General features: G+C 35.9%; 1 protein-coding gene across 3 annotated transcripts in view; it reads left to right on the plus strand.

Annotated features, from left to right (window-relative positions):
* The window catches only part of LOC114653266 (putative Polycomb group protein ASXL3), a 304922-nt gene that overhangs the window by 275245 nt on the left and 14530 nt on the right, over window positions 1–15147 (plus strand). For all 3 annotated transcript variants that reach the window (XM_028803472.2, XM_051929094.1, XM_051929095.1), the window contains 3 exons: window positions 607–703; window positions 7378–7483; window positions 11362–13375. In XM_028803472.2, coding sequence (XP_028659305.2) covers window positions 607–703; window positions 7378–7483; window positions 11362–13375 — 2217 coding nt within the window. The remainder of the gene's footprint in view (window positions 1–606; window positions 704–7377; window positions 7484–11361; window positions 13376–15147) is intronic.

Genomic DNA, 15147 nt, shown 5'->3' on the forward strand with positions numbered 1-15147 from the left:
TTCCCTTTAGTGAGTCATAATTGTTTGATATATTTTTATTATAATTTAACAAATACCTTCTTTATGTTACTGCAGTATACAATACAGAGCTTTACAATTTAGATTTCGATTAAATTTGCCATCCAACTGTTACTTTATATAGTTTTTTTCATCATAGAATCAACCTTCTCTTAACAGCCTAAAGCAGTTATAGTTGCAGCTTTTATGATGCTAACATCTAGTGATATAAACTGTAATTATATTTCTTTTTTATACAACATTACAAGCCTAATCTTTAAGTATTTTGCCAATAAAACTTGAATACTGCCACGCAGGGTTAAACGATGTAGAACTATGAAGCGTCAGATGTATTTTTTTCACACATTTGAACTGTTATTGTAAGAGATTTTACATTGATAAGTATAGTTTGATTTTTAAAAGCACTAGGAAACATCATACAATTACACATTACTCACTTAATACCTGTTACAAATTAAATATAAATTGCATATCTGTGTTGCATTAATCTTAATGTTAATTCTGATTGTAAGTACTTTGCCTTTAAGGTCAGAGCAACTTGTTGTCCATTTGGTTTGCTTCATACTTTCATGCTGTTTTATTTTGTAGATGGGAAGCGATGGAGTTTTGCGTCTAAGTAACTCTGCATTGAATAATGAATTCTTTGCATATGCTGCTCAGGGCTGGAAGCAGAGATTAGCAGAAGGTATGGTAAACTGTATTTTATTTTCTCAGGCACATATTGCTTAGCAACTGAGTGGAAAAAATGAATATCAAACTAATAGCAAATAATAAATAAATACATAAAAATGTACATTTTGCTCCTGCTAACTTGTCACACAAAATGACCTCACATAAACACTGCATTTTTCCTATTTCTTTATTTGTTTTTAATTTTAGTATTTTGTTTTGCCTGTACGCATGTCAGAAATTTTATCCAGCTTACATTTTACTGTTCATAGAAATCTGCAAAGTGGATTTGGGGAGATTTAAACTACTGAATCACTCAACTTTTAATTTTAATTTTTAATGATGAGTATCCAAATATGGTACATATTGAGCTGATCAGTTCTTGTTTCGATTGTCATTTGCAATTCATGGTTAATTGAGTATTGGTTATTAAAGTATTGGTTATTAAAGTGAGAGTTCTTGACAACTAAGTTAAAAAAGAAAGCAAATTAAGAAACTCATGTGCTCTAAAATCAAGTTAATATGGAGAGCTACAGCAAGCCACTGTAATAAAGAGAGGAGTTTAATTATTAATTTGTCTAGCTGAAGCCAGCAGTATAATATATTAGACAGCTATCTTGAGTGTCACATTTCTAAACCAATCCCATGCCTCGTGATGGCCCTGCTCAAATGATTTTGAACTGCAAAGGGCAGTGATTAGCTCTTGTAAACCTGGTCTGACAGAGGGCAAGCTTTTGTTTACGATGAACCACCTACAGTGGAAAAGTCTGCTAAAAAACTTATATCAATGTGTGTCAAGTGTGCAGAGAACACATTGTCTATCTATTATAAAAAGAAATCCTGTCCTGGAAAGCAAAAGCAAGGCTATAATATGTGATCTTCTCAAAAGACATTTTAAAGACCCGCGAGACCAAAGACACGCCCTACTTACAATCTATCAAATAGGACAATAGGCAGCAAAACATTCAGTCTTGTGAAGGATTTGAGCACACATAGATCCAGGGCTCTCAGCGCATATGAAGCGTATAAGGTACGTTATAAATGAAATGTAGACATCTAAGTGAAGAAGAAAGCAGTGCGGAGAAAAGAGACTCAAATGCGTTGGAGAGAAAAAAGCAAAAAAGAATAATCGAGGTGCAAATTCAGAAAATAAGGAAAGTAATTATCAGACCGGAATAAGTGGAATTGAAAAAAAAGCACGTACAATCCAGCTCAGAATTAAAAGACAATGAGTAAAATACAAATTAGAACTTCATAAAGACGTTTACAAATATTGGCGCTAAACACATGCAGAGCAGGTTAGAGACTATGAAACCAGAGAAATTAGAAAGGCTCAAAAAAAAAAAAGTTGCCGCTATACACATGTGGAGAAAGTTAAAGGATATAAAAGTAGGAAAATTAGAAAATATAAAAAAAGAAAGTAAAAATCGCAGTAGCGCAAACAAACAAACTGCCTCATTTAACTATGCATCAGTCTAACTTTGGTTTTGCACAATAATTACTACACTATTGCACCTTAACACTTAATTCTACTTTATTCACATAATTTTACTTATTTATTATGTTCTAGTATACTGTTATCTGTCAATCTATGACTTTTTGTTAATCTAATATTCTTCTAACTTTGCACAGTTTTTGATAAGCAGATCAGGATGCATTTCACTGCGTGTTGTCCTGTATAACTATGCATGTGACAAATAAAGAATCTTGAGAATTTCAAAAACGGAGTTTACCGCACATGCATTTATTGGTTACTTTGTTCATTTATATATATATTTATCGGTCTGCTTATTTAAAAAGGTAAATTTTCCCCAGGAGTCAAAAACGTTCTGTCTAGCTCTTGTACAAAACCTAGACCAAAGCTGGGGTATCACCTTGGTAACCCCATATACTTTTGGAACTGTGAGAGGAAAATAGCACGACTTTACAGACAGGAGTCCAATGCAGAACTCTACTTTTTTTTTTACTTTGTAAAAAAATAAAAATAAAAAAAATATTAACTGCTGATAATGTACATCGTTTTGTCTCTGCTGAAATTCCAAACAGAGAAACCTATCCTGACCTCATTAAAAAGATTCAGCATATTGTGACTCGCAAGATTACAAATATTGTTTTTACAGAAGTTTTGAAATAAAAGTGAAACTAATGAAATAGCAACAATTCAAAGAAAAAAAAAATCTTAAAAGTGTGTATCCGGAAAACCAAACACGGGGGTTGGCGAGTGAAGCGAGCAGGGGCGAAGCCCCCTAGTACATATTAAAAATAAACATAACCTGTTGCAATCTGTAGTACCAGATTATACATCTGCATTCAACCGCAACAATGGTTGAATGGTAAACGTGAATGATATGTTGTTGCAGGTTCTATGTGCGCTCTCAGTTCTTCAGTGTTACGACAACAGTGTAGGAGTTGATGTGAGCTTAAAAGAATTGGCAGCTGTATTCATGAAAATATGAATGGCACAATATGCATTTGAAGTAAACAATTTGGCACACCCCGTCAAAAGGACTTGCCATTAAGAGAGCTAATAATGAAGAACCACAGAAGATGCAGGTTTCAGTACTCAAAACTCTCAAATCACCACATTTGCCTGACAACACCAGTAGATGCACACATGAGCCTTCACAACATCCACATTCTGACTGTATGTCTAAACAACATTCAACAACATTACTGCCTAAGTGAAAATGCAAACATGACATGACAAAACAGCCACAGCATTTTAACATGTTGTTTTGTGTGTAGACCACAATGTTTATATAAACTCTGTTTGCTGTTGTTATGCCTTATAGCAGGGGTGCCCAACATGTCGATCATGATCGACCGGTAGATCGGAAAGGTAATGCAGATAGATCATGTTGCATTCAAAAAAAAATTTTTTTAAAGTCTATTAAAGATCTAAAGTCTGTTAGTCTATTATATATCCTCCCTATGGCATTTGCCACTTGATTGAAATACAGGGTGGCCAGTCTGAGATCTCTTTTCTTCTAACACACTGGTCATCCCGCACACACAATGAAACCCGTGAGCTACTGCAAAACTCCGGCTATCTAAGTGTTCTAGTTAGCCTTCCAATATATACTGACTAAAGAAGGGTTTTAAAAAAACATTTGCTGGAAAAAATACTGCTCAATTTCAAGGAATTAAACACCATTTCCGCATTATATAAAATCCTATTAGAGTCCCCACCTTTCAAAGATCCAAGAGGACATTGGGAAGAAGATCTCTTAATCAATATATCAGAAAAGGAGTGGAAGGTAGCAAAGCAGAGAATTCACTCGAGCTCCATATGTGCAAAGCATAGAATTATTCAACTAAAAATTATATAGCGAGCCCATCTGTCTCGCTTAAAACTGTCCAAAATGTTTCCAGGGCAAGATCCAACCTGCGAACGCTGCAAACAAGCTCCTGCCTCACTGGGTCACATGTTCTGGGCCTGCACCAAACTAACATAATTTTGGACCAAAATTTTTAAGTGCCTTTCAGACAGCCTTGGTATCACAATTCCTCCTAACCCATTAACAGCTGTGTTCGGTGTTCTTCCAGACGAACTTGAAGTGGAGAAGGGCAAGCAAACGGTGATTGCATTCACTACACTTTTGGCACGCAGACTTATTCTGTTAAATTGGAAGAATCCTAACTCTCCTCTTATAAGTCAGTGGGAAACCAATGTTTTATATTATTTGAAATTGGAAAAAATCAAATTCTCAGTTAGAGGATCTGTACAAAATTTTTTCAAAATCTGGCAGGATCTAATCAATATTATTTTAGAATAAGAGAAATAACTATTACCACATTTAATTCCCTTCTCCATCTTTTATTTACCTATATATTTATTTCTCCCTTTCTTTTATTTATTGTTGCCTTATTAAAAAGCCCTAAGCAATTCTCCTTTGGCTTAGGTCTCCTTCTCAGGGGTGGGGTTTGATTTGTCTTCAATTTTGTATAGTTATAAATTGATCTATTTGTATGGAATGATTACAATAAAAATTAATAATAAAAAAAAAAAAAATGTTGTTGGATTTGGGCTGGATGTGGAATTGGAAGAGGATTTTTTTTTCTCTCAATGTCACAATCAAAGTGTGTTTGTCTGATCTGTCGATCTTATCATTGCTATTCCAAAGAAGGAAAATGTGGAAAGGCACTTTCGAACTGTTCATAAAAACTACGAAACTGACTTCCTTCCAAAAAGCAAAGAGAAAGGAGAGGGAACTAAAATCGCAGTTAATCGGACAGCCGTCATTTTTCACTCGGCTGAATTCAAAAGCAAAGGCAGACACACCGAAGCATCATTCTGGATGAGTCACTCGATCATTAAGCATAAGAAGTCCTTTCAAGATGGAGAGATGATAAAAGAGGCCTTCGTTGAGGCAGATGGCTAGGGAAAAATTCCTGATGAGATTGCGAGACCCCTGGCTGGAGAAAAAAGAGTTTCTCCTTGTCATTAAACATGCAGAATACAAGCAGCTTAATAATGATCAATGGCTGTTAGACTTGGCATTTTTTTCCGATCTGGCCAACATGTTGAATGAGCTTAATTTACAGCTGCTATGAAAAGACAAAACCATGGTCACTATGATTAGCTCAGTTAATGCTTTCAAACGAAAAATGAAAATTCTGTCCTCAAACCTGCAGCGCCATGATTTTCGGAACATCCAAAACCTCGCGTCAGAGCTGGAGACTCAATGGAAGGCGTGTGCGCAATTTGACAGTATACGCTACACAGAGCAGATTGAAAATTGTCTGTCAGACTTTGACAGACGGTTTCAAGACTCAGCTTTACTTGAGCCAATCGGTACATTTAAGTGCTATCCATTTAGGGAAGATGTTGAGGATGATTCACTCGCATCAAAAATTGCAACACTGTTTGACCTAAAACTCCTCTACAGTGGAGGATGAGATTTTGACACTACAGGATGACATTAAGTTTTGGAACTTACTACTTCCTTGACTGCATTATTTGTCTCTACTTATTTATGCGAGTCAGCCTTTTCCCACATGAAGATTATTAAATCCAAATACTGTAGTGACCATAAATGTATTGAATTGTTATGGTGCCATAAGGGTTATTCAGTTATGCAAGGAACGACAACATATATGTATAAAGTATACTCAGTATGTGTGTATATATATATATATATATATATATATATATATATATATATATATATATATTTATTTATTTATATATATATATATATATATATATATATATATATATATATATATTTATATATATATTATGGCGCTCGGTGCGGACACGTTTAAATCATCCAACACACGTTTATTGTCCATACTCATATTTACAAGACACAACCCCCAAAGTCCCCAAAAGTCCAGTCCAACAACACAATGCCTCACTCTTCAGGCCGCCTCCTTGCCTCTCCACCAAGACCTTGTCTTCCTTCACTCCTGACTCCAGCCCTCGAACAGATGGAGGAGGCCCCTTTTATAATCACCCGGATGTGCTCCAGGTGCCTCCCGACAATCTTCTGCCAGCACTCCCCAGTGTGGAGGAAGTGCCGGCTGTGCACCTGGAAGCACTCCAGGTGTCCCCGATCCTTTTCCCCTCAGCACTTCCGCCACACCCGGGGCTCCAGGGCTCCATAGGCATTGGGGCGCCCCCTGGCGGTGACCACGGGCCCTTACAGGGTTGAGCTTCAAAGCACTGTACCCGTGGTCCCCATAGCCACCAGGAAAGTCACCCTCACGTGGTCTGGGGGAGGCGAAATGTAGGTAGATCATTTCGACCTGGTCATTTTAAAAGTAGCTTGCAAGTCGAAAAGGTGTGGGCACCTCTGCCTTATAGTGATGAAATAGTCAAAATGACAGAAAGATGTGGTAGCAGACTGAGGCTCATGTCAAACATGTGGAGCCCAGTAGCTGTGGTTATCTATCTGTCTATCTTTTTGTCTCCTCTGTCACAGCCCTTATTACAATGTGCAGATTAATTATTAAGCTTCAGTTACCTTGTGCTACTAAGCCTCTGAATAGATAACAGCAATTTTAACTTTTATTTTCTCTGTGTCAAGTCCTTTGTTCAGTATCTTTTGTTCTCGCCCTGAAATTCCGGCAGGAGTTTACAATGCATGGACTAGAGAAACTGGGGGCAGGTATTTCAGAAGAAGCCCTGTTGGGGTAGCCTTTGCAGCTCAGGATTTTGCTGTTATTTCTAAACCTTTTAGATACATGTGTTTTCATTTGAGAATCACTTCTGGCCCCACGAGACTAATTTAATAACAAGGTAGTGTTGTGAATAAAAAAAGCCTAGTTCATTGCAGCTTCGAGGAGCAGAAATGAGCACCTCTGGTTTTGTTACACTCGTCTGCCATAAACTGTACAAATTATGTAGTTATATGAAAATGTCCAATATCAGTTCTCTTTTTTGATATACGTAGCTCTCTTTTTGCAGTGTCTCTTTTTGGGTGAGGGCTGAATGCTGAATTCTGTTTTTTTTCATCAATTTTGAAGCATATTAATGTAATTGCTGTGTTCATTTTATTTGTATGATTGGTTTATATTCTGATGTAATTTTTCATTCTCAAGTAACATCTACTCAGTTCTGACAGTAATAGTCTCAATTTTCTAAATCTTTTACATGTTTCTGGAAATGCACTTTTGGCATTGCTTGTGAGCATTTTTGTAAGTAATTAATTCTTGTTTTATCTTTTTCTATTATTAATATTGTAGGAGAGTTTACACCAGAAATGCAAATACGAATAAGGCAGGAAATGGAAAAAGAAAAGAAGATTGAACTTTGGAAAGAAAAGTTTTATGAAACATACTATGGAGAAAAGTATGTATGAATTAAGTACATAAAAATTTTTCATTGTTATTATAGAGGTTTGAAGGAAAACCAAACTCTTTTTGTTCAGTTATATCAAGGACAGTCCATTTAGCCAGGAGACATATTGTAAGGAACATCTCAATACATTTTTCTTATTCATAAAGTAAGATTTTATTTCTGATTATGGTTTTAAATACTTCAGTTTTAAAAATTCAGTTTTATAATTATTAATTGTACACAAAGTGTTCTTTATTATATATGATTATATAATTATTTTCTTCACAAAGCCCTCTCTGATGGTAAACACTAGGATATGTACCATGTGAAATCAGCTGTATAATATTCATAATTATGATTCATGCTTCTGTTAAATTTAACATGAGAAAATCTTTGAATTCTTTGCTATATTATATGTGTACATTGTTTTGGTTGAGTGACATGGTGGTCAGTGGGTAGCAATGTTGTCTAAAGAGCCTAGGGTTTGAATTCTACACCCCATTGTTATTTGTTTAGTCTGAATAGTATAAGTTATTTCCATGTTTAGTCCTTTTTTCCTTCTACATCCCTAAGATGTTTTAGGTTACTTAGCAATTGTAAATTGTTTTTTCTGTGTGTGTAGAGCTTGCTACAGACTGATGCTCCATTCGGAGTCAATTTGTTACCACTGGGACAGGCTTCAGGTCTCTTGTAGTTCAGAACTGGATATAACTGTCTCTTGTAGTTCAGAACTGGATATAACTGGTTTGAGTATGTTACTGTATGTTATTATTTTGGTATGCAAAACAGTTTAAAAAAAATTACTGTATTTACTGTAATACTCTTTCAATGCAACTGCTGGTAGCTGGCAGAATTTCATTTTTTTTCCCTTTTTCAAAGCAGTAATTGTGTCTTACTGTGGTCATGCAAGGCATATAGGCCAAGGCAGTAAGATAAGCATCGAACATCAAAATTAAATAAAGCCCTCTGTAAGAGCCATTTTCCTTGTTCTATAAGATTCATGAATGTTTATTAGATGACAATGCATAATCTATGGAAGGTTCCTATAACCCCCGTGAATAGAATCGTTTTGGTATGTTCTTGCCATTTCTAATAGCTTGGAGTAAACATCACTGTTCAGTTAGTTTGTGTCAGCCTTGCCTTGTATAAGGTGTGGAGGCATATGGTTTGTAACCGTGACCGCATGTTATCGTGCCTAGGCACTTGCCTATGTGCCAACCGGCTTAAGAGCCTTTAAGAAAATAAGAACCTTTAAGTAGGAAAGAAGAAATTAAGAACCTTTAAGTAGGAAAGAAGAAATTAAGAACCTTTAAGTATAATAATACTAAAGTCTTTCAAGAAAAGCTAAGTTTATAGAAGATTAATTTTTGCCTTTTTTTTTTTTGCCTTTTATTCTACGTGTGTAACTATTTTTTCTTTTATTCTTGTGTGGACTATTTACTTTAACCTTTCACTAAATACCTTTAAAACGAACTCTTGGACTCTGAGAATTCTTTTGACACGCGTCTTACCCGTGCCTGATGACACCTTTTATATTTTAGCAGCTACACTAAAGTTAAAAACCGTATGCCTCCACACCTTATACAAGGCAAGGCTGACACAAACTAACTGAACAGTGATGTTTACTCCAAGCTATTAGAAATGGCAAGAACATACCAAAACGATTCTATTCACGGGGGTTATAGGAACCTTCCATAGTTTATGCATTGTCATCTAATAAACATTCATGAATCTTATAGAACAAGGAAAATGGCTCTTACATCCTCATTTAGGAAATACATTATTTTATGCTATTAAAAAAAAGTTATCACAAAAGGCCAGTAAGATGTATGTATTTATGTTGCAGTTCATTTTATTTATTCAGATTCTTATTAAAAGACTAGTAACTAACATCAGTTCACTTTTTATTGCACATAGTAGTCCTTAAAGTCCTACAGTCCTATTTTTACATATGCCTCCAAGAAGTTAAGTAGAAAAAACATTCTACTGTGAGCCGCAAACTAAATTATTTTGCTGTGGAGATAAAAAAGCATGCTATAGACTGAAGATTTGTTGAGCTTGCTTCCAGCCAGAATTTGTACACTGTTTTTATTGATTTCCAGTAAGTCTAAACTCTCCATTCCACATTAAACAACTCTGTCTTAAAATAAATTCTAGGTATCTTTTAGAACAGTCTTCTGTGGTAGTATAAACTCAGGGTAGATCTGCTACGGTAACAGACAGAAACCAAATATTAAAAGTATTGCCAGTCTAAGTTAATAAGTTTGACACAATGGTTAATGGAAATGATATTTCAGGCATCACACCCTCCTTCACGTTTGCTTATCAGTGGAAATAAACGGTTTTGCTAAGGTGCTAAGTGAGCTTGTGAATGTCTGGATACATCTTGGTTCTCCTTAGATTATTTGCTGTCAGATATGTTGGTGAGTAATCATTTCTGGTTCTATAATTGATCACCTCTTTTTTTGCATCCTCCTCTTTCTCCTTGCATCCTACTTCAAAAGCTGCCATTTGCATTTTACAATGTGGCTATGGATTGAGAGTCTTTACATATCTGCCCTAACTGTCCCTCTGCTCGCATTGAGCTGTACTCACTCACCATTCTAGCTGTGGCTGCAAAGATTACTTATTCTGGATTAACAAAAATGCAGTTAGGCTGTCTCATTTGTCGTCTTAAATTAAACTTTTGACTTTAAAGACAGGATCAAGCATTGAAAGCAATATAACAGCTACCATTCAAAATCAGTAAAATAGACAAATTTTTTGCTAGTCTTTCTGAAGAAATTCATTCTGCCCTGGTCATGGTTGACAGTCTACCCATGACCTTCTTATACTATTGGTACAGTGTCTCTTGTCTGTGTACAAAATATTCAACCAGCCCTCTTCCATCAACATTTTGTCAGGACAAATTGCTATGGAAACAAGACTCAAAACTGCCAGCTGCAATCATGCCAAGAGCCACAAGGTCTAGCTGTTTGTCGTAGGAAGGTTTTATTGCCACTGATAACTAAAGTGCATAGATGTTAAGGTGAAAAAAAAGCTGGAGTAAAGAGGTCTTTAGATTCTCGTCTCAATTTCTTACACTAAGAACAGGCTTATTATTTCTGTTCAGATAAAAATGCCACATTGACTTTTCTGTTATATCTGCTATTCTTAGCTCATATAGAATCTGCCTAACACTTGGTTTTATGCAATATATTATTATTTATAGAACAGTCCTACCAAAGTTCTGTGTGTGAAGATGTTAACTATATTATCCACCTGCGGCAGATTAATGAGAGTCGTTATATTGGTATAAAATACCATGTTATGACATGTTTGATTGTACTAGTTCTTTCTTCGTAAAAATCAGAAAAATCTATTAAAGTACATTTATATATCACAGAAATAATCATACTGTGCAAAATTCCCTGGAAGAAATAACCTCCCAAAAAACTAAACAGAAATGTTCTATTCAAAAGAATGTATCCTTGAATCAGGTCTGTAGTATAACTGTGATGTAACAAAATTCCTGTTTACCTCATACAAAGGAGATATGCAATATATTAAAATGCATTGTCCATTTAAGTTAAAGTCCATGCAGTTAAATTTAGACACGTGTGGTGAATGAATTGTATAACAGTCACACAACACTCCAGTTTGTTAACAATCAAACATGTGGAAGAGCTACAGCTCTATAAATGTATTGTAGTAAAACTTCTTTATATTTGCTTGGCTTGTTCCCACTGTTGAATTGATTACTTTATAAAATGAAGCTACAGAAAATCAATGTCAGTTGCAAAACATAAGATTTAACATGATAAGTTAGAAAAATATTGTATATGGAATATTGAAGGGGAAATGTTTCAATGTTATTTTTGTTTATTTATTTTTCTTTTTTCATTTTTTAGGTCGGGTATTACACATGAGGAATGCATGATACTTACCTCAGTACAGGAAAGTGATAAAGAAAGATCAAGCTCAGTTGACAGTTCTCCAGATTTGCCTGGACCATCTTGTCAGACTATTGCAGAAAAGAAGGAAGTTGAGATCCCTGGAAACATGCTTGTATGTGAAGAAAGTGAAGATCAGTCACTATGTACCATGGAACCTGCATCTAAATTGGCAACTGAGCAGCCAACAGAAGACATGACTGAACAACCAGCAGACAATATATTATTTTCTGAGATTTCAGAAATAGCTGCTGAGGAATCTTTAGTGCAAGAAGAGATTGCAGAGGAGATAGATACAAATACTTGTGAATATATCGAAGATAATGTGAAACCAGAACTTGATGTCTCTGAAAACGTAGACAACACTACACATAAAAGCAAGGAAAACTCTGAGGTACTCGGCTTTGATAACGCTAATGTCAATAAAATCTGTGTCTCAGAGTCCTTCGTGGAGACAGTAGAGGAAGGAAATGATACACCAATAGAAAATGAGGTAGACACTTCAGATAATACTGTTGAGTTAGATTCCACTACTATGGACCAAGAATTGTCTCCTACCATAGACATAGAAAAAGATAGCATTGAGGCACTATCATCTGTTTCAGAAGAATCTTCTCCCACAGAAGAACCTAAAGACCAGGAACTGCAAGATAAATTTCAAGATTCACACTCCATAGAAACTGAATACTTAGATGAGCACAAAGACCAATCAGAGAAAAATGATGAATTATTGGTTTTGGAAAAAGAGGATATTTCCACAGAACATAATGACATTCCACAGCCTATCTCTGAAGAGCAAAGTCTGTCAAAGGAAATGTTGTCTTCTGACCAATCACAACTTAAAACAGAGGCAGTGACGATATCAGAGGAAAGTATGCCATGTTCAGAAGAACCCGCTATCCCTACATCTTGTATAGCACTGACTGCAGATGATGAGCAACCAGCAGAAAATTCAGAGCCTTCTCAAGTTCAGTCAGAAACAGAAGATGATACCATTTCATCTAAATCACAGACATCCCCATTACAAGAACCACAGTTAGAAGGGAACTCTTCATTTGAAAGCCTGGAAGTCAAATCCCCCAAGAGCCAGTTGCAGGCATCGCCTGCTTTGTCATGCATTAGTGAAACTCTTAGCGAAGATAAAAATTTCACAAGTGAGACACTTCATGTATCAGTTTCTGTAGGGTCTATGACAGCCCCTGAAGAGCCTGAAACTAAAAAGCATGAAGCTTTACAGACACCTTCAGCATCTCCTGACAAAGATCAAGCTTCTCCTAGTAATAAGTCACCGTCTGTGTATGATTTTTATTGTGACAGAGAGATTGACACCATTGAGACTAAACAACAGCTTACTAATGAAAAGCATGACTCACAAGCACTGACATTCACAAACACTACCCAAAGCTGTAGTCCAGAACCAGAGAGTGAAAGGCCTTTGCAGCTATCACCAGAAATGACATCTGTTGTTTCAGTGGAATCAGTACCTGTACCAGATATACCTAAAGAAGATGACTTGCCACTTCAGATAACTGTACAAGAACCTAAGCAGGAGAATAAAGATGCTATTCAAGCAGAAAAAAGATTGCCTGATATACCTAGTAATGACAAAGGTCTTAAGCAAACTAAACATTATAGTGCTGCAGACAGGGCATCCTCTGCTTTATCAGAAAATTCATGGTCAGAGATGCCTAAAATCAAACACCACAAACCTCATCAGCCTAATCACCAGCACAGATATGAAGAACCGTACCCTGTGAAACACAGTGAACACAACAAGTCTCCCGAGTTACTGAAAACTGACAGTAGGGAGCCAGAGATCTCCAAAAGGAAAACAGGTGAACAGCACTCTGGAATATGTAAGGAGAAACGAGCTAGAATAGAAGAAATCGAACTGTCTAGCTCATTACCATCCAGTACTGCATCTGGAAAAGAAACACCGCCCAAAGAGGAACTTAGGGTCCCACCTCTCAAGGTTTGTATAATTGTAAATATCACAGTATTAATATTTGACCACAGTTAACAATTTCCTCTCTGCACCTCCATGTGTTTAGATTTTTTAATTAAATAATTTTATTTACCTGTGCAAATTAATACTTTACACATAATCTGAAAATGATTGATAATTGCAAGACTGAAAATAAAAAGATTCAAATTATTGGGTTTTTTTCCCATCTTGGTGGTTTCCATGTGAACTCCAGTTTTCTTTTATGTCCAAAATCTTACATTTTATTTACCTGTGCAAATTAATACTTTACACATAATCTGAAAATGATTGATAATTGCAAGACTGAAAATAAAAACATTCAAATTATTGGGTTTTTTTCCCATCTTGGTGGTTTCCATGTGAACTCCAGTTTTCTTTTATGTCCAAAATCTTACTGCTTGTTCAAGTACTAATTTGAGATTGCTTTGGCTTGAGTGATTGTGGGTATGAATATGTGCTGGTGTCCTGTCTGCAACTACATGTGGTTCAAGTTGAACTATATATTAAGAAGACTTAGAGGTGAATGTGAATACAGCAAATAGCATTAGACAGTTGCAAATTATGCCAATCCACAAAGGTTTCAACAGGTACAGTGATAATGAAATTGAATTCAGTTTTGTATATAATACTTCTCTTCACTTTACTGCTTTCTACTTTTGATCGGTAAAAATCACCAAAGTATTTTTCACAATGAATATGCTGCATTGACCGCTGACCTTGTTTGGCAAATATTTTTTTTCTAGCACTCCAAGAATATTTGCAAGGCAGCCTTGACATAACTGAGCTGCAGAGCAAAACTTTCTCACACATGTAGTGTAAAATGACTGACTGATCTGCTTTGCACATGTGCAGTGTCTCTTCCCCATCCAGCCATATTTGTACCACGCATGCAAAAAAAAAAAAAAAAAGCTTTCAGTATTTTGATTTGAAGGATAAATTAGCTAACCATAATGGGAATAATATGAGTACTGCAACCATATATATAACAGTGATCCCTGTGTACTCGCTCAGTCTCTCATGTAGCACCACATGTATAATTAGCCATGCGCTGTACTTGCCAGTCAAAATAAGCTTTAAAGGGAAGTCAGAATAAGACCCTGTAAAATATAAATCTTTTGTTCTTACTATTTACTGTTTACAAGGCATTTCTATCATCTTCATTGAAGAAAAAAGTGCAGAGTTTATTCACAGATACAGTAAATTAAAAACAGTCTCATGCTGCGGTTTCCTGGCATGCCAATGTGTTCCACAAAATTGGAACTGTGTGAGCGCCATGATTTATAATTATATTCTTATTGCAAGCTTGTGGCTATTTCTTGGATTTTGTTTGTGGTTATCATTCTGTTTGTGCCTTTTGTTGCTTGAGGCACGGTGGTGCAGTGATTAGCACTGCTGTCCCACATCTCAGATCACATTTTTGGCCATAATAATCAGTCCAGCATATTTGGCTGGTGTTTCCCTAGACCTCTGGGGCATTTAAAAGACCATTGCATAATTGTAATCTGCTCAGAACTACTTCAGTGCCTCCTTCCCCATTGAGTTCAGTGCATTTTGTGGAGTTTGGCGAAGTTCCCAAACATTTTTATGATAACTTCACCAAAATAATACACCTTAAGCAAGATAGTTGCATTTCTGGATTTATACCTAACAATAGGTGGCTGCCCTATAGTCTAAGCAAAAATATGACTTGTGCTTTGTACCAAAGTCAAGCAGGTAATACTGTTTCATGGGGAGAAAGTGCAAAAATGTTAAGTTTAATA

Source organism: Erpetoichthys calabaricus, chromosome 6 (assembly GCF_900747795.2).
Source record: "Erpetoichthys calabaricus chromosome 6, fErpCal1.3, whole genome shotgun sequence".
Taxonomy (NCBI): domain Eukaryota; kingdom Metazoa; phylum Chordata; class Cladistia; order Polypteriformes; family Polypteridae; genus Erpetoichthys; species Erpetoichthys calabaricus.